Raw genomic sequence first — 23,635 nt, 5'->3', positions numbered from 1 at the left:
TCGTCTAGCCATCACAATTTGGCCCTTGTCAAAGTCGCTCAAATCCTCACGCTGCCCATTTTTCCTGCTTCTAACACATCAACTTTGAGGACAAAATGTTAACTTGCTGCCTAATATATCCCACCCACTGACATATGCCATGATAACAAGATAATCAGTGTTATTCACTTTACCAGTCAGTGCTCATAATGTTATGGCTGTGGCTGTGGGCTATCGGTGTATTTCAAACCCTGCTTAAGCTACTTCCTCTTATCCTAAATCATCATTAAAATCTAAACACACAGACATGGTATACATATATATATATTATATATATTACCACCTCCAAAGCTTTATGGGAACATAATGATTACCCCGAATACAAAAATAAGACAAGACTGTTCTAGATGCATCCACGCAAACACGTGCACGAGCCCACTAAACACTCACCTCACTGTCCTTATTTGATGCTGCTCTGGCTCCTTCCTCCCCTGCCCGTTAAGGAAGTGGCACACTTTTCGAAGTTGGCCCTGAAGACAGCTCTTCCATGCTCAGAGTTATTAATCGCCTCTCTCAAGTCCTGTCCTAGATCACACAGCTCAGCAAACACTTCTAATGAAACAATAGACAAGAGGCCCCCATAAAAGAGGACCTGAGCATGGGAGATCTGATTAGTGTCCGTGCAGAAGAAATACTGCTGAATAGGTGTATTTTGGCACACAGTGGGTACTTACATACACATCATCAGCTCCTTCCCTTCCTTCCCCTACCTTCTCCCCCTCGCTTGCTACCAGCTCACCTTTCCCCTCCCTCTCCCTCCTCACTCCCTATCACTGCGGCAGAGGCTACCACTGCAGCGAGGAAGGGAACTCCGGCACTGGCAGACCGATCGGACGGCTCTGCTCTTACCTTCCACTCCACTCATCTCCACTCCTCTTCAGTCCTCTGAGGACGAGTATTATTAGAGGAGGGGTGGAGTGAACAGGGCCAGCCGAGCTCTCCGGTGCAATGTCATGAGAGCAGTTGAGAGTGTTGCAGTGTGAGATGATTTTTCAGAGATGGGAGGATATGCTGCTTGACGTCCTGAATCACAATAACTCAGAGAGAGGAGAAGAGAGGAGAGAATTTAACAGAGGATGAGCCACTTCTTAGTGTTTGTTTGCTGCTTTACTGTGCATTTTCTCGATCCAACCTGAGAAGAATTGTTGTAAAAATTTTGCTTGCAGTTGGATGGAGAGAGAGAGAGAGGAATCGTGTGAATATTCCTCCTCCAAGGTCCAAGTTTTGCTTCACAATGAGGTGATTTGTTGTGCTATAGAGAATATTTATGAAAAAGTATTTATGGCAGACCCTGCAGTGCTAAGAAATACACAAATACTGAACATGACTTTTAAAGCTGCTATTGAGGAGCTGTTTACTGCAACCAATGGGAGTTGACAGCACTGGACTGGTTACTAGGATCAGTACACTTATTTATCAGCGAAATGAAAAGGACACACTCGATTAACTCTGAAGAGTTCATTAGACGGAGCAGCACGTATAACTCATTAGGCCTCATTAAGAAAGTTTGTGCATCATAGACAGAACTCATTGTCTGCTCTGAAAGCCTTCTCCCAATTGTCACGCCTCTGGCTATTTATTTACACATCTCCGGCTCTGAGTCTGCCTCGGATTATAAATGGTATACGCTGCTTACTGTGGCCACTTTTCTGTGCTGCAGAGACAGTCTATCGTCACAGATTTTATTTTTCTCTTTGCCCTCGTAGAAAGTTGTCCTTGACCTACTTTCTAATCATCAGGGGAGGCTTGTGAGTGCATGTGAGAGTGCAGGATGTGCACGTGTGTCAGCAGGCGTTTCATCAGTCTCCATGTGTGTCTAAGTACGCCGTGTGTGTGGAGAGAGGGCTGTTTGGACATGCGTTTAGTCACATCATGTAAAATCTGCACACATGCGCCCTTTGTCACTTTCCCTGTGGTGACACATGTCACTCGAGGGGGGATAGAGGGTGGCAAGCTCCACCTCGTAAAGAAGATATGTCTGCCTGGGTGTGCTGTATATGGAAATAGGATGGATTTTGTGTGTGGGTGTCCCTACCTATGGGAGCCTCTGTTGGAGGATTTATATTATGTTTCTCAGCTGGGGTGAGGGGGCGCTCATTAATTTACAGTATGCGTTGCAGATGGCCTGCGCGAGTGGGAGTACAAGGACATGCTGTATCAGAGGGAGCTTTATATGGTTTGATTTATAAGATGTAAAATGACACAAGATGACTTTATGTAAATCTCAAGGGACCACCCACTGTAGAAGAAACGAAAAAGAAAAGATGCTGCATGTAAGAACCTTGGAGCGGTAGCATTTTTATCAATAAACATACTACTTTTCAAGCGGATAAGCAGTGGTGGTTGGAAGTATCCATCACGTAAAGCTGCAGAAATCTATTATTTAACAATGAATCGCTGTGTGTAATGTCAAAGTGGTGGCTCATAATGCAAAACACACAGAATTATCAGCAACTCTGCAGTTCCTCTCAGCTCTACATATGGTTTTAGCATCTTTCAGCTTATTGTTTTGGTTTTGCTTCTCTGTTTTGGTTCAGTCTCATGACTCTCACCAACCTTTCGAGGTTGATTAGATCAGCAGGCTTTGTTTTCCGGCCCAGCATCAAATATCTAATGGACAAAGTTAGGGACTGGCTGGTGAAGTTTTAGCAGCTTGAGACACAGATATAGGAGCTGGAGATCAAACTTGAGCTTGAAAAAGGACAATAAATAAAGGGGTTAGCATTTCAGGAATCCAGTAGAGCTGCAAAGATTAGTCTAATTAATAAATCAGCCGATAGACTAGTAATCTGCAACTACTTTGATAATTGAATAATCGTTTTACTCATTTCAATTAATTGATAAATTTATTATGGCTTACCAAGAAGATAAATTGCAAATTAATTTATTAATAAAAATAATCGTCTTAGCAGTCTCAGAATCCAGTTATGTGTGTAAGCTTTAAGAGGAAAATTTGACGACTCAACTTAGATGGTGTTTGTCTGTTTCTGAGACATGGTTGCTGTTTTTTCTCCCAGAAGTGAGATTGAAGCTTGACTGCGATCTGAACTCTGCTGTCTGCCCATGGGGTCTCTGCTTTGGCTTTTCCTGCCTCTGCCACCAGACCAGAAGTAATGCAGTGTGAAATATTGATGCACTGTAAGTCGTCTGTTGCTGCTACGACAAGCTGAGATGGTAAAAGAGGTCTTGGTAGTAAGATTTCTTGTGGTTAGTGTGGTTTTTATTGTGATGGCCGATAATAAACCCTGCCAACTTGATGTTTTTTCGTAGATGATTTTTCTTCATCCAGTATGGTAATTACTACGTCGAAGAGACAGGCTGCTGATGGTCACCAATTTACTGTTCAGCCAAGTCTATTATTGTCTTAGCAAACAGCTTCAGCAGCTGCATTTACTGCATATTGAGCACAGAAAACATTGTTGATTTACTCACATTATCAGCTTGGCCGTGTCTGCTTTGACTGAAGTTGTTTAATCTTTATCTCAGCTGTGTGACAGTGTTGTTACACCATGCTGGCACCATTTGTCTCTCTGTAGCAACATTTCATGCTTTGGACTCCTAAATCTACTGAGACCTCCATGATGCTTTGATCTTATCCCCGTCTGTTCGTGCTGATGTGTGATTCTGACAGGATCTATTTAGTGGTGATTCACTGATAGTATCTATTGAGACCTGAAATAACACAGGGACTATTTGTGTGTTGTATGTGGAGTTGGCTTTCTTTCCTGAGATGAAAGTCTTGGCTGTCTTTCATCTCATTCTGCAGTCTCCCTGGTTGAACCGAGTCCTACGAAAAAAGTTTTGGATCTGACACAAGCTGAAAAACTTACTGCGTTTGTGTCGTTGTGTGACGCTTAACAAGTGATCCCTCTGACAGGGGTTGACATCATTCATCATTCATGAAGAACTGAGTACACACATCTTAGAAAGTTCGTATTCATAAACAATGCGTTTCCTGGAAAAAAATGGGTTGATTTTTATATTAAGGTCAACTTTAAGGTACAAGTTGTACATAAATATTAATGTTACATTTTGAATTCTCATTTTAAAGTGTTTGTTCAGCTCTAGTATTATCTCTTCAGCCAGGAGTGGTATTTATTTTAAGATTTTGAGATATACAGTAATAAAGAAGGATGTTATTGATAAGCAATGAAGATTAACGAAAAGTACAAAAAGTATTTTGTAGTGGAGAACCTAGGAATAGGAACTGATTATGCCATTATCGATTCTGCTTATAGGTCTGATTCTTTGTCAATTCCCTTATTGATTCCTGATCAATGTTCTAAGGAAAAAAGTAGTCTTACACAGGCTTTTAAGTGTCAACACAACTGTTTTATTGTCTCTGAGTCTGACCACAGTGTAGAAAAAGAGAAGCTATGACTCTCTTCTTGTTACAAGTTTCCAGCTTTCCAGTTGATCTGTCATGCTGGCGTTGATAAAAGGAACTGATGAGCTCGGTGGCAAACGATTCCGAAGGATCAGACAATTTGAAACTGGTTCTCGATTTCCATCCCCAGGAGGACCAGAGGATAATTTGACCCGATCCAGAATCGAGCCAAACAGACAAATAGAGGCAGAGCATCAACATTGGCAGCCGCGTGATGCGCCACCAATGACCAAGCAGCTGCTGTCAGAAAAAAAACATAGCAATACATGTCATTTGTCCAGTACCTGCCCCCCCGCCCCCTATCTGGTGTCAACAAGGCCAGTTAGATATATCTGTAACCCACAGACCTTTGAACTGTTTTCATTGGATCCATCTTTTACTGAAGAAATGGTCGGTATGAAAGCTGTTTACAGTGTGTAGTGTGGATTATCCAGCATAACAGGGACACTGTTATTCTGGATGCTGTTGAATTTTCACATCTTATTTTCACTCACCTCCATTGTATTGGGATGGAAGCAGGAATCAGAGACTTAAATCTCAAAACCAAGGCTGATAAAACCAAAATCTCTGTATAAAGTGATACTGCTATAGAGGAATATGTATACATATATTCTTTTATACTATGGTCATATAAAACTAGTTGGTTAGCAGGTGCAGTTACAGTTTAACCACTGATCTAAATCGCTGGGCAATCAATGGCCAATGAAATTACAATATGAAATCTTAAATTGTTTTCTTTTAAACACATTGTTTGAAATTGTCTGTTTTGCTTTCTTTGTTTGTGCACAAAGTGCAAATAAATAATCCTTTATTTAATCATTGTCCTCCTATCCTCCAAACAAATATCAGTAATTTCATATGATATAGTTTCAGCATATGACCCTATAAACCTATGTCACATTCATCCTTTTTCCCATACAAGTATAAATAATGATTATGTTTGACCAATGTATTTGTCAGAAACACATCCTAAATGTATTTATTACACAATTACATTTTTCAATATGTCTTCATGTCTTAATATGATTTATTCTGCTGAAGTGTTGTCAAAGGCAAATTTACATGATGGTGAACAGTAATATTGTATTATAAACTGCAGGTAACCATAGTAACAGTAGTTTTGCTCCTGTTAACTGTAATATCTGAAGTAAAACTGGCCTAACCATGGTTTAAACTGACTACAAACTTTAAAAAGTAAAGGTTGAACACAGCTTCTGTATTTGCCTGTAGTAATTGACAATGGTATATATTTAAGATGTCCTGATGTAGAAAATAATAGGCAATATAATAATGTAGGAAATAACTTCATATTCTTTGCCTCCTATTTCCATAAACAAGGGCACCCAGTTGTGTATTATTCCTTACATAATACATAGTCATATTCATTGTGAGCCTGCTAAAGAAGTGAAGAGATGCTTATATAATGTGGTTGGAGTTGACAACAACTGACAGTTCTGACACTGTCCAAAGAAGTTAACTCAGTCTTTCCTTCCAGCATTTGTTCCCAAATCTTTGTGTAAGCACGTGCAAGTATGCATGTGTTTGTGTGTGTCACATGGTCTCCATAGTGTGTCTAGTGATGAGTGACTCACACAGGAAGTCACACTCTCCGATGACTGTGGTAGACACAAACACACGCACAAACATAGAGTGGATTTTCTATCATCTTGGACTCCACTTGGAGGATTACAAATATGTCTGAGCATGAGTGCACACATTCTGGACGCGCCACCTGTGACGGCTCAGTGTTGAGACGCAGCCACTATGGCAAACACACAACACACACACTCGTCAGATCCTCTGAGTCACTGACAGAAATGTCTTCACTCTTTTTCAGGAGACAGATGAAGGATGAAATAAGTGTGAAGTGTGTGTGTGTGTGTGTGTGTGTGTACCCAGTGGAAAACCTGACAGATGTTTCTGAGGGGCACTTGTTTTGACCTCTTCCCATCATTGAACGATGTACTCTGAACATTCACACAAACAGGTCTGCTTTGACATACCCAAACACACACATGCACACACACACACACACGTGTATACAGGATGACAACAGTAAATAGAAACCAGCGATCAGGCTGAGAGGCTTCTGGCACACCTCAGCGCTCTGTTGACTTTCTTTATTGATTTTTGCAACAAAGGACAAGGTACAGTGTGCGTGTGTGTGTGTGTGTGTGTGTGTGTGTGTTTGTGTGTTTGTTTTTGGATACTAAACAATGGTGTCGGGGTAGAGTAGGTCAACATCAACATCGGTCTGTTGCCAGTTTTCATGGTCGTGCTAATGTTGATAAGAACAGTCTGAACTGTTCAAATTGTATATTGTCATTTTTGAGTCACGTCACACAGATTTGGAATTACTAATAACAATATGAAAATAGCCAATCTTCTTGCTGGTGGTGTGTTTATATATAGGTCATATAGATGCATTAGTATTAAATTGAGGCAGTATTATAACTTGGTTAAAAACTCCTTGTAGTATGTCTAAGTGATTTCTTATAAAAGCTTTTATGTGGTTGCATATTTGTACTTTCTACACAAGTAGAAGCTGTAGTGTGTAGTGAGTGGACATTCAGATAAAAAAACCCAGTTTATTTTATTATTTCTTCACTTACAGAGAGATTGATTTGAGAGCACCGCTATGATTGCAGCACATTGATTTCCAGTCTAAAGTGAGCATTGGTTTTTATCATTGGGCGGCGTCAGGTGTTTAAAAATATGCCAACTAGTCAGTGTTGCCTGCATAAAACAACACAGCGTCCAACCATGCCGGGTCTGAGACCAAGGTCGCTCTGTCTCTGCCGCCTTGGGGCCAGGGACATTTTGTACGTCACCATAGTCCTTCTCATCAGCACTGTGCTTGTTATATCATGCAGACACTATTTTTATAAGATAGAAACCAAGGCTTTTGCTCACTCTTGGATGACTCACAAGTAGTGGGCCCTTTACATTGCCTTGAGCTGCCATTGTGTTTGCATAACTCATTCTTTAAACGTGATCTCGGAGAATATGCAATGTTCTTGTGATCGAGGATTATGTTTGTGAGTGTGTGCATTTGGTTTCTGTCTGTCATCTCCTCTTCTTTATTGCTTATCAAATGAGCTCTGTATAGATTCAGTATTGTGTGTGGCTTTTATGTGTGTGTACCTGTGTGTAGTAGAGAGAGTGTCCTGCTGCGTGACTCCTGACAGAGCCCCCCATCCTTCAGATGAATCCCTCCCCCGGCGTGTCCTGACCTTTGGCTGTGTTGGAGGAGCTGCTCATTGCTCACTCAAATCTGAGGCTGACTGGTTATGAGAAATAATAGGTGACAGTCACACGGTCTTATCTCTGGATTTCATTTACAGGAGTTACATAAGTTTTTAGCTACCAGTCCCACTGTGGGAGGCAGCAGTGACAGTTCTTGGAAAGTTTAGTTTGCTGGAATTGAATTTTTGTAGCTCTTGTGTAGGGTTTTCCTCTACTAGGAGCGATATGTGTAGCATATAATCAGTCTGACAGGCATGACCGACCTGATATGGTAATAACCTGATTATTGTCCAGTGAGAGGGTTCCAGTGGTTGTCTGGCTGCCAGTGATAAACCAGTAAGAAAAGGTTGGCAGGGAGGAAGATGGGCAGTAAAAGAGACTGCAGTCTGACTCAGTCTCTGCCTGGAGGGTCCATGGTCATCACCCAGTGTGACCATGTGACAGTTAGACAAGCAGCCCGTCATGTGACGATGGGGAAACTCTAAACTGTTTTCATTGTGTTGTATGACGCAAGATCACCAGAGCTGGAAGTCCTGCTGTCATCCTCATTGTCATCATTGTGAGTTCTCGCAGTAAAAGCATTAGTAATTCTGGAGTTGAGATAGTGGAGGTGAGACAAAGCCTTTGAGAATGTGTGTGTTTGTCTTCTTGTGTCTTTGTTTTGCATAAACATGGATTCCGGTTTCATTTTGGGTGGGCCTTTAACTGGTTTGACAGCTTTTTCAGACTTAAACCCAACTGTCAACAGAAATTTCTGTCATTTTTAAGTTAAATTAAGTTATCCTTCATTGATCCCTTTAGGGAAATCCATTCTCTGCAATCTGAGCCAGTGCCTTGGTCAATGGCACTGACTCAGAAGAAGAATTAACCTTAACATACAGGTTTTTTGATGGTAGGGGAAAGTGGAGCACCTGGAAGAAAACCCACGCAAACATGGGGAAACATGCAAACTCCACATAGAAAGGCCCTGCCCCAGCCCCAGCCAAGAATGGATCCCAGGACCTTCCTGCTGTGAGGCGACAGTGCTAACCACTGAGCCACAGTTTTATCTCAAACTGTACTGGATGTGTCTTACGAAACCGTAAGCATAAACCCTGGCTATACTAGATCTTGAATGTATGGTAAAAAATGCATAGATATGTGTATTTTTCACTCATCATCCAATCCTTTTTTTCTGTGGATGGGTACAGTTGGATACTGCAACTCAGTCCTTTTTTGGTACCAACTGAAATGTGTCAGCCAGTACCTACTAATGAACTGTCAAATACTGAAAGCTGGCATCGAATGCTTTATCAGATCCTTAAGATAGAGTAAAGTTAAGATAGATATATAGATTTTTTATTGTCCTTAGCAGAAGAAAATGTTGCCACTGTCTCTATAAATGTGCCTCAAGAAACAGCACATTTATACATACATTGCATTCACATAGTATTTACACATGACAGTGTTTTGTTAAGCAGTGCTATGGCTGAAAGGACAAAACTCCTGCGATAGCGTGCCTGTTAAGATATTCTTTGTTTTGAGAGTTCCTGATTTAAATGGGAACTCTACAATTTTACATAATCAGTTTGCTAGTCTTGGGTACTGAATCATATAATGTGTTTTGGGGCTGTTGAATTGTACGGGGAGGTTCTTCTAATATTTGTTCTACCCTCATTGATATTAATCACATCATTTTAAAAGTGGTTATGAGTTTATGGCCTAGCATTTGGTGTTGAAGTTGCACTAAAATTGCTACTGACCCTGATCTAATTCAATACGTTAAAGTGACGTTTATGAACCGTGGAATATAAAATAAAATGACATAATACTTCAGCTTGCATTGCTGGTTAATCATCTGTGATCCTCTGGCCCCTTCCAGCTGCACGTATAATGAACAGGAGAACAGATTAACCACGACAAGCGTGCAAGCCCTCACACCACAATAAATTGATTGGTGGTGGGGTGGGGGGACAAATATAGGTTGTCTTATTACTGGGTGCTTGAACATGCTGGCATGAGTTCACAACGGAATGAAAAGAAGAGGGAGGTAGAGAGGATGTGTGGCGATTAATATGCCCATCTGCTCTCTGCTGACTCATATTCCTCAGTGTAACACTGTCGATACTTTCGCCTATTCTGTTGCTCTCTGATGACAGCTGTTCTTTCTGCATGTGTGCTTTTCATCTTCGCTTTGTCAGATTTATTTAATCAGACATTAATCTTCACCTGTGTCCAACTTTTTGTGCAGAGCTCTGTAAACCTACTTCTGCAGGAGATCTTCCATATGCACAGAAAAAAACAATGCCCTCCTTTTTATTGCCTCACAGCAGCAGAGCAACCTGCCCTCATTTCTGAGGTGGTACGGAGTGTGTTCAAATATTTAGTTGAGTGCACCAGGCATATTATGTTGTGATGGATAAATAATCTGTATGTCTTCACCAAGGACAAAAGATCAACAACTAATAAACATCTAACTTTACTTTAGTAACATAATATTTAGTGACAGACACTAACCCTAAATTGTCCCACTTACCTCCATCACCCTCATTCTCATACACGCAAACACACACACACACACACACACACGCACACACACACACAGCAGTGATGACTCTGTGGCAATGCTGCTGATGTGATTTGGCATTACTGGGGCATGATTCCTGCTGAATGCCCTGAAATTTTGCCTCCCCTGTGCCCCCATCCCCATCTTCCCGACAGCCCTCTCAGCAATCACTCCAGCGACCCCCCATCTCCCAGATCTGTTGTCGAGTCTTACCCTCATGCAGTCACGCTAAGCATGTTTGGGTTGTGTGGACTTGTCGAAGAGTGTGAAATCTAGATAGATGCTTTTTATATCAAACTATTCTTACAGTCTGCAAGCAGAGAATGTAGAGCTGTTAATAGGTGGCCCTCCGTAGAGCTATGTGAAAATATTCCATTCTGGGTACATTGCTGGGTGCAAATATGATGATATAATTTAATATCATACCAAAAGTGCACCTTTTTTAGTACTATTAGCTTGAGGAATGTAAAGATCTAGAAAGACCATTCATTCATATATATATCATATCAATGTTTTAACATTTTCTAAACACAAGCAGCCATACAAGAATCTTGAGTGATTGCTTACTAATCAGATTTAAAGAACTCTTAATCCTGGCAGATACAGATTTAAAAAAACAAAAAAACATGAAAACCCATGAAGGAGAGACCAAAAAATCATGAGATGACTTCTAGTTCCTAGTATGGGTCAAGCTCCAAAAATGCCCTACATCCAAAGCACATCTTGTCCACATACTTCTGGCCATATAGTCTATCATAATGTAGTCAATTAACCTGGAAAATTATATAGAAAAACTATTTACAGATAAAATAACCAGATGAGAATGATTGTTTTTGGTTAATCAAGTGAATTACATACCTGATCAATTGCAGCATTGCTCACAATCACAATACATAAACAGAGCTACATGTTTAACGAACAGTTGAACCTGGCTTTGTTATATTGAAACAGGAAAGGCCTTTCCTCAAACTGCTGACACTTGGAGCTTAGCCTAAACCATAAAACATAACCCCAGACCAAAAGTATAGGAGTTTTGGCCATTACAAGAAAAGAAACCTTTTCATGTAATACAATAATGTGTTGTGTATTTGCAGGTCTGTTGGGCAGCACCCGTTTCACCGGCTCTTCCCAGAACTACAGCACCCTGCTGCTGGAAGAGGAGGCCGGGCTGCTGTACGTGGGAGGCAGAGGAGCTCTCTATGCACTCAACACCTCCGACATATCCACACTTGGAAACCTCACAGTGAGTGTCAAGATGCTGCAAGCCAGAGAGTGCCACGTAATTGCCGCTGTTAGCAAAGAAACAGCAAATGTTTCCCCCTTTTTTTCCCAACGTGTTAAAGGAGGACAAACTAATAATAGCCTTAAGCAGATTGAACAAATCCCTTTGTGTTCCTCCAATTTTATGGATATCGGATTAAATGCACCAGGCGTTTATTCAAGGGTTACTAAAGAGAGTCAGAACTCAGTGGCGCAGCCAGAAATTGAAGTGTGCTGTTCTTCTCTTTTCTCACTTCCTGTTTATCCTACATAAACTTGTTTTCTCTTTATCTCTCTCACTTTTCTGTACACAGATCTCTCTGTTTATCTATTTTCTATCCCTATTTATTGAGCTAACTGAGTCATCCTTATTTCCCCCCATTGTTTTCAGATTGATTGGGATGCTTCCCCTGAACAGAAGAAGCAGTGTCTAAACAAAGGCAGAGACAATCAGGTACACGGCAGCAGCTCTACTATCTTATTATTATTCAGCCATGACTTTCTTCGTGAAAAACTCGAAACGTCTTTATTTGTTGAGTTATTATTGGAGAACATAAATGAAACACTTCCGCTTTGTGATGTGCAGATTGCGTCTGACAGTAATACAGTAATAAAGTGGATAATCCTTTCAATTGCCTCTTAATCCACTTTTGCTGAAACCCTGAGAAACTAATCATTTAAAAAAAAGTCACACTAATTCATTCATTATTTGCATAAAACATCCCCCGTAGATGATGTGCAACGACTAGCCTATGTATCTCTCTAGCTTTGCTTATTGTGGAGCCAGAAATAACCTGTTTTTCTCCGTTCTCTGCAGACAGAGTGTTACAATCACATCCGCTTTCTGCAGCGATACAATGAGACTCACCTGTACGTCTGTGGAACAAATGCCTTCAGACCTCTTTGTGCTTATATAGTAAGAGCCTGTGTGATTTAATTGCAGTCCAATTATGACTAGACTAGATTTTAAATGAAATCATTAATTGAGTCTCTCTTTTCTCTCTGTAAGGATGCAGAGCGGTTCAGCTTCTCTTCAGGCTTTGAGGAAGGTAGAGACAGATGTCCATATGACCCAGCAAAAGGATACACTGGCCTCATCGTAGGTATGTCTCCCAAATTTGCTTTATGTTGGTATAGTCAAAGCAAGTCTGCAGGATTTCAGCTAAATGCTCAAAGTGTCTTGAAGATTCTCAGTCATCCAGGTCATGGTTTGTCCAGAGGGGCAACTGGACTTCACCATCTTAGTTAAGTGTGTTAGCTTGCTATCATTTGTTAATTAGAACTAAAGATAAAAGTACAGCTGAGGCTGACGGCATATTTGGTCATAAACCACCAAAGTACTGGACAAACAAAAGTTTTGACGTGATGATGGCGCTAGTGGAAATGTCAGAGGATCACCAAACTTTTTACAATTCATCCTGAGGAAGAATGAATGTCTGAACCATATTTTATCACAGTATGAGTTAGAAAAATCAAGTGTAAATCTAAAAGTTAACATCTTTTTAGTATGCAAATCCCTCGTATTCCTCGGACTAGTTTTGCAGAAATTTAAATCTTTTTTTAAAAAACTTTAATTTATTTTAGCACTAAATGTTGGTGTTCCTTTTCTAATATGATAATATATCTGTTTTATTTCTTATTTTACCCATTTCATTTATTTAATCTATCACAGTATATTTTATTCGATTTCATTCTCTGCTTTACTTGCCTGATTTTATTTAATTGGAGAATTCATCGAAGCACTTTGTAACTTTATTTTGAAAGGTGTTGTATAAATAAAGATAAACACCAACAGTAAATATGAATGTATTTTTGCAAGGAAGACTGTCCTAACTCCACAAATCTTTTATAATGTACCAACTCTTTCAGTGTCCATTTGTGGGTGTTGTATTAAGACTTTAAATCTGAATTAATTCATTATAATGCAATAGAATTTAAATAAAGACTCAGGAGAGACATTTAAAACAGCTGAAATACTGTAACCACACTGGGTGATAGGTCAGAGTTTGCCTGCCTACTCTGCACTACACCAACTGCTTTCATTTACTGATCGAACTCTGATGTCCAAATTCCTCTCTGTCTCCGTCTATCATCCCCTGACACACTACGATCTGCCAATCAGACGGTGAGATGTTCACGGCCTCTCAGTACGAGTTTCGCAGCTCTCCAGATGTGCGCAGAAACTTCCCCTTCCCCACCCTCAGGACAGAGGAGGCCCCTACCCGGTGGCTTCTGGGTAAATACAACGCATGACAACACATGTCTAAGAAGAGGGGTATCGAGTAACAAATAAATGTGTGCAAAAAGACTCTGACACTAGTCTTGTTTCACTTACAGTAAACTACTAAACAGACCAAACCTCATTGTCATTTTGCGTATTTCTGTCTCATCAGATGTTGTGCTGTTACTACAAAAAATGATTGACCTGGACAATGAAAATCACATCCAAAAATTTCACTGCACTGCAGCTCTAACTGGCTTAACTGTGGCAATTCAATCACAACTAAAAGCTCCATCTTTAGTTTCCAAGGAGACACTTCCTTGCCTGCTAATAGGTCTGTGTTTGGACCTGTGTGTGTGTGTCTGTGTGTCGTGTTTGTGTGTGTACAGAGGCAGATTTTGTGGGCTCTGTACTGCTGAAAGAGAGCATCAACAGCTCTATCGGTGACGACGACAAGATTTACTTCTTCTTCACGGAGAGAAGCCAGGAGCAGATTGCCTACCCGAGCCAGACCAAGGTGTCCAGGGTTGCCCGAGTCTGCAAGGTCAGAGATTGAGCAACAAGCCCAAATACTATTAACCACAATCATATTAATGGTTTCACTGGGTTTAGAAAGTTTGCAGATTTATAGTGGCTGCAAGGTCGGGGGAAATAAAGGGTTGAAATGAGGGAGGAGAGAAGTTGCCAGGGTTTGAAGTGCAAAAACTGTGGGATTATTATATTATGCTTATGTCACAGATACAGAATGAAGTGTAAATGGATTTCTGTTCTCAATTTTTCTCACTCAGCTGCCGTTCTCCTCTTACAGTAATTTCAGTGCTGAATGAACCAGCAGTTGGGCGTCTCTAATCTTGGTTTCTTCTCTGACGGCGGTTCTTTCTGTGCCACTGTTGCCAGGCAAACTACAAGTCCACCAACCTCCACCTCCAATGGCAAACATTCTCCCTCCCTTTATTGCCATCTCGCCCTCTTCCACTCCTCCTCTTTTTCCCTCTCACCTCATTTCACTTGCAATCAGCGTCCCCGGTCTAGACAGCATGCCCAGCAACCATTCCTAGAGGTCTCTCCTCCTCTCTGTCTTCCTCCATCTCGTTTCTTGTAGCCGTGCGTGATGGTGTAATTACCATTGCAGTATGGTGTCGTGCTGAAGTGCTGTTTCTATGGGATCAAAAAGTGTCTAAAAGACTGAATGGTGTTCAGACAGAAAAAAGAAATGAATGAGATAGCTATATATTGAATAGCCACTTAGGAATCGACTGTTAACATTCAATCACAGTGAGTCAAATTGTCCAAACCAATCAATGCAAACTACAGGCGTGAAATGTCGCCGCAAATTAAACTGAACAAAGAGAAAGCAAAATGTTTTTCGAAAGATGTGTTACTTGACTTCTTGTTGAGGTCTTCCTGGTGCTGGTCTTCACCACTGCCCCTTTAGAGACGTGGAATACATAACATTTCTGGCTTCATCTTTCAGCTTTATGGAAAAAGCCACAATGCCTTTGTGATATTTGGCAGGTGGTGCGCGAGAGGAAGTGGTGTCACTGCTGGAAAACAGCGCTGACTTGAAAAGTCAAGGAAGAAGACTGTTTTCTGTTCTCTCATAGGCTGCACAACTGATTGAAACTTCTTTTAAAATCCAACCAACAATTCACAAGTATTGAATGTCTATTTGCTGACATGCAAGCATTTTACTGGATATTCATTTATTTGTCCACACGGTTGACGGTTGAAATGTAGAAATATAGACCACTAGATTGAAGGGTTTTTATTATTCTGACCTCTTTTGCCATGGTCACACCATGAGGGGAATCTTCATTTATGTGCTCATTCTCTGTGTTTTGTAGTTTGTTAATTTTTACAATGCTCTTGCTCTCTGGCAAATAAGACATTTGTTTAATTTCTCTTTAACATCGGCAAAAGTACATTAAGATATTTGCATACTACAAATTTGCATACTGCAGTGAAAAAAATTCCTGAACATTTTATACTTCTTGGACTTTTTTAATCCCATGTACTCGAACAGCTCATCTCCTCACGATTCTCTCTGCATCCAAAATAAGTAATTTCTGGAAATAAGGTCTGGACTGCTCTCTCTTCATCAGCGCTGTGGACTTGTCAGAGCAGTCGAGAGTGTAATAACTCTCTCTGAACTAGGCCACAGCAGCACATGCAGATGTCGAGCTGGTCCCCAGCTCAGCCCCATGGCAGCCAGACGTCACACTGGTTGTAGGCAGATCCGCAGATAGAGCGAAGGCCTTGGCAGTAGCCTCTGGCCTGAAACCACTGAAGACTTGCCATTTTTGAGCTGCCTAACTAGTTGTCCTGTTCTGTTTGTCACTTCCCAGCCAAACCGCATCTACCTCCTTTGCAATCATGACCTATTTTCACTGAGAAGGGTGTAAATTACATAGAAACAAAGTCTTTTCAGGAAGATAAAGAGCATAAATCAGCACCATTCTGACAATTTTGTAATATATCCAGCAAAGAAAGAAAGGCTATAGAATTTGTCCCTTTCTCTGCTGTATCTTTAGATTTTATGTCTGGCTCAAACAGCAACACACTTATATCCTGTCGTCTTGGGTTAATTTCCCCACAGGCATATCTTTATGGTGCCACGCTTGGATTCATGACTCTTATTTTCTTAGATTTACGTCATGACAGCGCGATGACCCGCACAGTGCTTTTGATTGACATAGATTGTAATCTATCAGTGGATCCTTTTAGGTCTTTTCCATTTTAATAACCAGGAATCCATCTCTATAAAGAAATGCTTATGTTATTTTCTCAGTGGCATCCATCTTAACTCTCTGCCAACACCAACTCTCTAGAGCTTTTATTCTGTGGAAACAGTGGAGTCTGCGGTCTTCGTCTTCCTCCAAAAAATGTAGTTGTTATTGATGGAAGTGTTCCTAATGCAGACACTTTTGTTTTCGATACTTATGTGTTATGTTGATTTAAGCTACTTTGTCTTTTTGTGTGGGAGGCCGAGGCGGTGGGAGCATTTTGATGAACGACAGATGTCTGCGAAAAAACACATAAACGAAGAAAGATGAAGCGCTTTAATTCCGACAAACAAAGAGAAAAGGGTCTTTATCTCTTTTTATTCTTTTTTTCCCTCTCTCTTCTAAATGAGGTGTGCTAAATTACTCTTTTAGGGAGAGATTTCTTGCAGCCTCGCCTCCCAGTGCTACCGAAATGCAATTAGAGCAAATGTGCTAAAGTAGGCACTCGGAGGTAGAACACTAACATTCAGCTCCACTTGCATAAGAGTCCTCACTTCCTCCTCTACACTTTATATGTACAGTTATGTTTACATTATGATTTGATTTATTCTTAGTAGATTCATGTACATCCATCCATCCATCTATTCATCCATACATCCGCTGTCTCCTCTGTTTGCAGAATGACTGGGGCGGCCAGAGGACCCTGCAGAGGAAGTGGACCACCTTTCTCAAGGCCAGAATGGTGTGTTCAGTCCCAGAATATGAGCTGCACCTCAATATCCTGCGCAGTGTGTTTGTCCTGCAGGGTCGAGACGCTCAAAGCAGCATTTTCTATGGTGTCTTCGGCCTGGAATGGTAAGAGACAACATAAAATTCTGATTTTATTATGCCATTTTTACCCTTTAAGTGGCTTTATTCCATACTGTCTGACAGTATCAATTATATGGTCTCTATCAGCTGTACTGTGCAGCATTTTATACACATTTCCCTCAAACTTCAGCCTGGCAAATTTGGTACGCTCGCAAACTTTGGGATCTCCCTTTGAATCTGAAATACATTTCTGTAGGTTTGAATACCTCACTGGCAGCTCAGGGAGGTAATCCCATTGAAATGTAGGTCTTTTTCTCATGAGAGAGCAGCAGCAGGAACATATACAGACAGTTGATGTATTTGAATAAATTTCAGTCATGTATTACAATCAGTGCACACACACCATTTAAAAATAGTCACAAACATGTTGATGCAGTACATAATTTAAAGTTTGAACAATCATTCAGTGGGATAAGATGTTAGAATACATCCATAGTCAAACACAGACATGATGGCTGTTCATGAAGTGGTTTTACTTTTCTCAAAGGAGCAATTTATGTTTTATCTATGCATTGTAAATGGAATATTTTTGTTGAACCATTTTCAGATGTCACTTCCCCCCCCCTATTTTCTGACATTTCATAGACGAAACAATTAATTGTAAAAATAAAATAATGAACAGATAATTAGATAAGGAGCAAAATCATAAGTTCGAACCCTTGGTGAGTTGCTATCAAAACAGAACCAGCCAAGCTGCAGTCAGAGCTGACAGTGTCAGAGGACGATGGCTGCCAGTGGAATATCTGGCAGCGATGTGACTGTGTGTTTATGCTGATATGCAGAGTCATGCTGCATAAAACTGTCCCAAGGGTGTTTAGATTCTGATGGAGAGGATATCATTGCAATGGGACAGTAACACAATCTACTTCTCTCTTGCTTTTTTCTTTTTTTTTTACTCTACAGTGCACTTCCGTTTGTGGATATTCAATCTCTGTCTGCTCATTCACTGCAGCAGCTGTCCTCTCTGTGTTTCTTTTCTTTCTGTCTCATCTTGTCTTTTTACGTGCTGGTTTTCTTTTAAAAAAAAAAAAGCTACACCTGTGTGAGTAGTAGTCGTCACCATGCGTTAGGCTCAAGTGTGCAAGAATGAGTAAGCCCCAGAGCTATGCTGCTCACCAGTTGTGAAGAAAGATTCTGGTTTCACATCAGTCTCATTTTTCTCACTTGAATGCTTTTGAAGACTGAGGTGGGCACACAATGGACTTAAGAATGTGACGCAGACATATCCCCCCCATTACTAATCTCACCTTTAGGGTTTAAGATTAAGGGTTACCTGGTTCCCAGCTCATGCTGTCGTTATGTTCTTGGACAAATCTTTTCTTTCACAGGTGCTCTACCAAAACCACAAATGGGGCTGCTTTATTTATGACTCACAGGGAGTGGGTATTTCAGCACTCTGAGTGTGGTGTTGAAAAATCTGCAAAACAAATATTTCCTTCAGGAGTGGATAATAAAGAGTGGAGATAAAGATTGAAAATCACACACCTGTCAGTGATACCACTCCCACAGGTCTGTTCAAGACAAACTGATAAGAGCCAAGAGGGAAATGTGAGCGTAAGAAACAAAACTTTACCACTGTAACGCCCCCAGTTTTCAGACAATAAAGAAAAGTTCTCAGCAGCCTGGTTACCTTTTTGTCTGTCGTGTGCCGCTTATGATCTGTGATGTGTTTGAAATGTGATCTGGGTGGCAGTTGCTCCCCAGATAATAACCTCTCAGTGTTTATCCAACATTGAATCATTAATCCTGAGTGTGTCCTCTGGATGTGTCTTGGGTTGGGGGGGGGGTGGCGGATTGTCTTTCAGGAAGAATATCAAAGCATCTGCTATCTGCCAGTACGCCTTCTCAGACGTGCAGAAGGCATTCGAGGGGCCGTTCATGGAGGTGCAGGACTCAAAGTGGAGGGAGTACACCGGGAAAGTTCCAGAGCCAAGACCTGGATCTGTAAGTTTATTAAATCCACTCTTTCTACCATCATTAGAGTATTTAATGTCCAGCTCCTTCCTCTGTGATCATTTCCCTGTCTTTCTGTCTCTCATCTCTCCAGTGTATAACAGATCTGCACAGGTCCCAGGGCATCAACTCATCTCGAGACCTCCCAGACAATGTCCTCACTTTCGCCAGAAGGCACCCGCTGATGGCCAGCCAGGTGCACCCAATCGGGGTGCGCCCACTCATGTTCAAGAGGAGTGTCAACTATGTGAAGATAGCCGTGCACAAGGAACCAGCACTGGATGGGAACATTTACACTATTCTGTTTTTGGGAACTGGTGAGTTTTACTTACTGAACAGTCAACAAATCCCATTAAAAGGCCGAAACCAACAGTGAACAGATCCTGCTAACAAGCTTTACCTGTGCTGTAAAAGCCTGATATATCCTCTATTAATTCTCTGTGCAGTGGAGCTCCATTGTTGTCCAACAAGTCTACAGCCATGCTAGCAGTTCTGTGTGGCTAAATGCTAATTTCAGCACGCTAACACGGTCAACAGTGATAACATGCTGATGTTTTGCAGGTATAATATTAATGATGTGCTCATCATCTTAGTTCACGGTGTAAGCATGCTAACATTTGCTAATTAGTACTAAACATATGTCATTACATCACAATGTCATTAGTTTTGCAGGTATTTAGGTGAAACTAATACTTAAAGGACCTGTGTGTAGGATTTAGTGGGATCTAGTGGTGAAGTTGCAGATTGAAGCACCCTGTCTAGAGCCAGTATTTGGTTTGTCTGGTCTGGGCTACTGTAGAAACATGGCTGATCAACATGGTGGCCCGATAAAAACAGCTTGTTCTAACGTAACAAAAACACAACAATTCTTAATTTTCAGGTGATTTATACACTAAGGAAAACATACATATGGGTCGATTATATTCCATTTCTGCCAATAGAACCTCCCAAATGTTACACTCTGTATATATATTCACTTATTTTCCTTATGTCCCTGTGTGGTTACTGTGATGTGAGGTTATGTTGAAATGGCAATATAGTATTGAATGTGGACCAAATAAAAATTTTGATCTGATGATCGGCACTAGATATAAAGTTAAGAAACTCTTAAGTTATTATAACCCTCCTTAGGGTTGACATGAAGTCAATGTAGACAAATTTCAGTACATACCCAAAAAAAAAAGTGAAAAAAACTTATATTTGTGCTTGTTTTTTAAAGATTGGACCATTTCATAGGTAGGAATGAATCAGTCTTGGAGCTGAGAGCCACAGTGCAGGGTAGAGAAATCGTAGGGAGAGACGGACCAACTAGTTATTGGTTTTGTATAGTTCATTGGGATTTCGGTTAACAAGTAAACACAATAATAGAAAAACACCATTCCTTTAACAGAAGAATAAGGATTGGATTTTCATACTCTGTATTGCTTCTCAAGGTATTTCAAATCTCGTTTAACCTAGGTGTTTCTTTCTTACGAGATGACGGTGCTGGCACAGGGCTGTAGACAGATGGAGAATGCCATATCATAGAAGAGTTGCAAGTTTGTGTTGATAAACCGAAGCCCATAGAAGAGGCATGGTCATATCTCTGGCCCTGGTATGTATCATAGTATGTAAAGTATACCAGAATGATGATGTTACAAAGTGCATTATTGTATGGGTGCAAATGAAAAACAATGGCTTGCCAAAATTTAAATTATTCAATAGAATTGCGCAGTTTAACAACTTGCTTGCTTGGACAGGATTTATTTTATTTATCACACTCAACTAAATCTGTTTTTTAAGTATCTAAGTAGCATGAATTTTGTAATTTTCACTACGGTAACGTATATTAAGTGTGTTGGGAACTTAATAATAATTTTTTTTTGGATGAATTATTACAAAATATGCTTCTTATGATCACCATGTATTGATAGACTGTTGTAATTTTAGGAATGGGAGTAGTAACTGGCAAATATATAGAAATGGAGAGGAATTGTTTATCTTTGTTTGCAGCGGGAAGTGGTCTATCGTTGGTCCCGCTCGGAGTCGTGCAGGTACCGATTCGGTTGTCAGGAGGTACAACTTCCTGCTAGACTGCGTATTTGCCAGAGTCCGTTCTGCGGCTGGGACGGGGAGAGGCGTGGCGTGGCAAAATACTCTTCACGTGGCGCAGAGGTGAGGGAGAACACACCCTGTACGCTAATCAAATGCACTATACATCAGTGTTTTATAGAAAGCAGTCACAGTACACAACTCACATAGTGCTTACAGAATAATGGGGTGACGAGATTTGGCAACAAAACAAACAGATTCTGGCTGAGACGAATACAATTTGCCTTTGCTTATTCTTGATCTGAGATTATTATTTCCTAAACCTCCTCTCTGCAGTTCCACTGTTCTATTCTGCTTGTTTGTGTCTTTCATTTCTCCTGAAACGCCCTCTCCTTCTTCTCTAATTGCTTCTGCATGTGTCTCTGTAAATTTAAATAATTAAGCATTTTTCAGGTAAAAAATATATATATATATTCACATTGTTAATTAATTTAGATATATAACAATATTAAATACGGTTGTCAAGCCTTTCCACATTTTCTGAATTATAACAGATTAATCATGGTTAACCGTTCTCACATATTTTGAAATGGAGTATTACAAACCTACACACAGAGATTAATCATTGTGAACACTGATATATTTTTGCATTACATGGACCTATTTTTGGTTGATGTTTATTTTACATTTCCTCGGAGCCGAAAATCCCCCAACAGCAATACGGAGTCTATAAAATTATTTATGCAGCTTTACTTTCTCTTCCAACTGAATTTCTATGAAAGCAAGGTCTAAGACAATGTAGTCAACCTGAACTTTTTCTCTTCTCTGCTCAGCCAGGAGCGTCTCCAAATTAATTAGCCAAAACAGTTTGGATTTTGAAAACACGTTTCTCACACTCTTGAATCAGCAGTATAGGCTTCTACTCAGCATCTAAAACAGAAAAGAGCAAAGAGGTTGACTTGCCATTAATTAACCATGTTTACCAGAACTGAAAAATAATTTTAGTAACACTTCACTTGAAGTCCCCATTTTAGCAGTCAATAAGCAGGATAGAAGCATTTAACATTTAATACATATAATGTAGTTGTAAGCAGCTATAATGACACTAAGTATGAATTTTACAGGTAGTTTGTCAACAGTTATTATAATTTTATATTATTTAACAATTTGTTTCTTACTACCATGTTGTCTATTCCATTATGTCGTTTATGCCACAGGAAGCGGGACTTATAACGTTGACAAATACATAGTTAACACTTATATCTGCTTTAGAACTACCATTATAGTGCGATGGTATAATGCCTATATATAATGTTAAATAGGGACTAACAAGTAAAGTGTTATAAGTACTCTTATTCCTGGGAAATATCTAGTAACCTTTGTACTAATTAGAGGGAATATAGAGTCTATATAGATATAGATATAGATATTAGATATAATTATCATTATAGATTATAGATATAGAGTTCTTTCTAACTATTGACCAGATATATATAGGGTCTTTCCAGCAGGGACTTTAAGAGTTTCCAGAGATCTATTAGAAATTATTCTAATTATAGGGAAAAATAAGAAATAAATAAGCTTTTTTCAATGGTTTTTTTTTTCTGTTTACTTTTAAAAGTAGCATAAAAATACTCTATTTACAAGCTTGAAAAGCCTTGCATTGATAACGCTACTTATAAGTAAAAAGGGTACAGTATAGTATCAGGAGTGTATTAACCGTATCCAAAAGTAAAGTTACTAAACGCAGGAAAAATGCCAACTTTGAGTGTTTACTAGTATCGTTAATATCATTATATGAATAGATTAGTATTGCTGATGCCATTAATACTGTAAGAGCATTTTACTTGTTTGTAGTTTGTCGAGTGGAGGCTAATTTTAGACTATTTTAAATCAAGTATTTTATGTTATAACCAAGTAATATGAATTTTATCTTTTATCACAGTTTTATCTGTGTTTTCTATGTAAAAATCTTAATTTGTAAAGGTAAACAAGTAACTTAATCTCTTAAAATAAATGCAGTGAATTAAAAAACAATACGACACATTTCCCTCAGACCTGCAGCTAGAACTATAAAGTGACATGGAAATGGGATATTTGCATGAATCCTGTAAAAATAGTGGAAAAACCTTTAAATTTCTAGGCATCTTGTACGAGCTAGACCGGTCAGATTGTGAAATGTTTTACTTGTGGTCTGGATGGGTTTAAAGCAGTGTATGTTATTAGCCCCTTCCAAACAAAACACACATACTCAGACATACACAGACATTTACTTGGGCTCGCTCTTGCACCGGAGACTGTTTGTGCCTGTTCTTCACTCCCTCTGCATGAGCGAGTAGCAGACATCTTAATCTCCATTA

The 23,635-nt window shown here is 39.9% G+C and overlaps 1 protein-coding gene across 1 annotated transcript in view; it reads left to right on the top strand.

Annotated features, from left to right (window-relative positions):
• Positions 1 to 23,635, top strand: part of sema4gb (sema domain, immunoglobulin domain (Ig), transmembrane domain (TM) and short cytoplasmic domain, (semaphorin) 4Gb) — a gene marked incomplete in the record, with an annotated part of 28,471 nt that overhangs the window by 1,017 nt on the left and 3,819 nt on the right. The window contains 9 exon segments of the mRNA XM_035662099.1: positions 11,312 to 11,460; positions 11,869 to 11,931; positions 12,295 to 12,393; positions 12,487 to 12,580; positions 13,600 to 13,713; positions 14,088 to 14,242; positions 17,101 to 17,276; positions 19,097 to 19,235; positions 19,339 to 19,561. Coding sequence (XP_035517992.1) covers positions 11,312 to 11,460; positions 11,869 to 11,931; positions 12,295 to 12,393; positions 12,487 to 12,580; positions 13,600 to 13,713; positions 14,088 to 14,242; positions 17,101 to 17,276; positions 19,097 to 19,235; positions 19,339 to 19,561 — 1,212 coding nt within the window.

The sequence above is a fragment of the Morone saxatilis genome, unplaced genomic scaffold (genome assembly GCF_004916995.1).
Source record: "Morone saxatilis isolate NCDOM2014 unplaced genomic scaffold, NCSU_SB_2.0 Contig1, whole genome shotgun sequence".
NCBI classification, from domain to species: domain Eukaryota; kingdom Metazoa; phylum Chordata; class Actinopteri; family Moronidae; genus Morone; species Morone saxatilis.
Note: the sequence above shows the minus strand (reverse complement) of the source record. Positions and strands in the feature narration are given on the sequence as shown.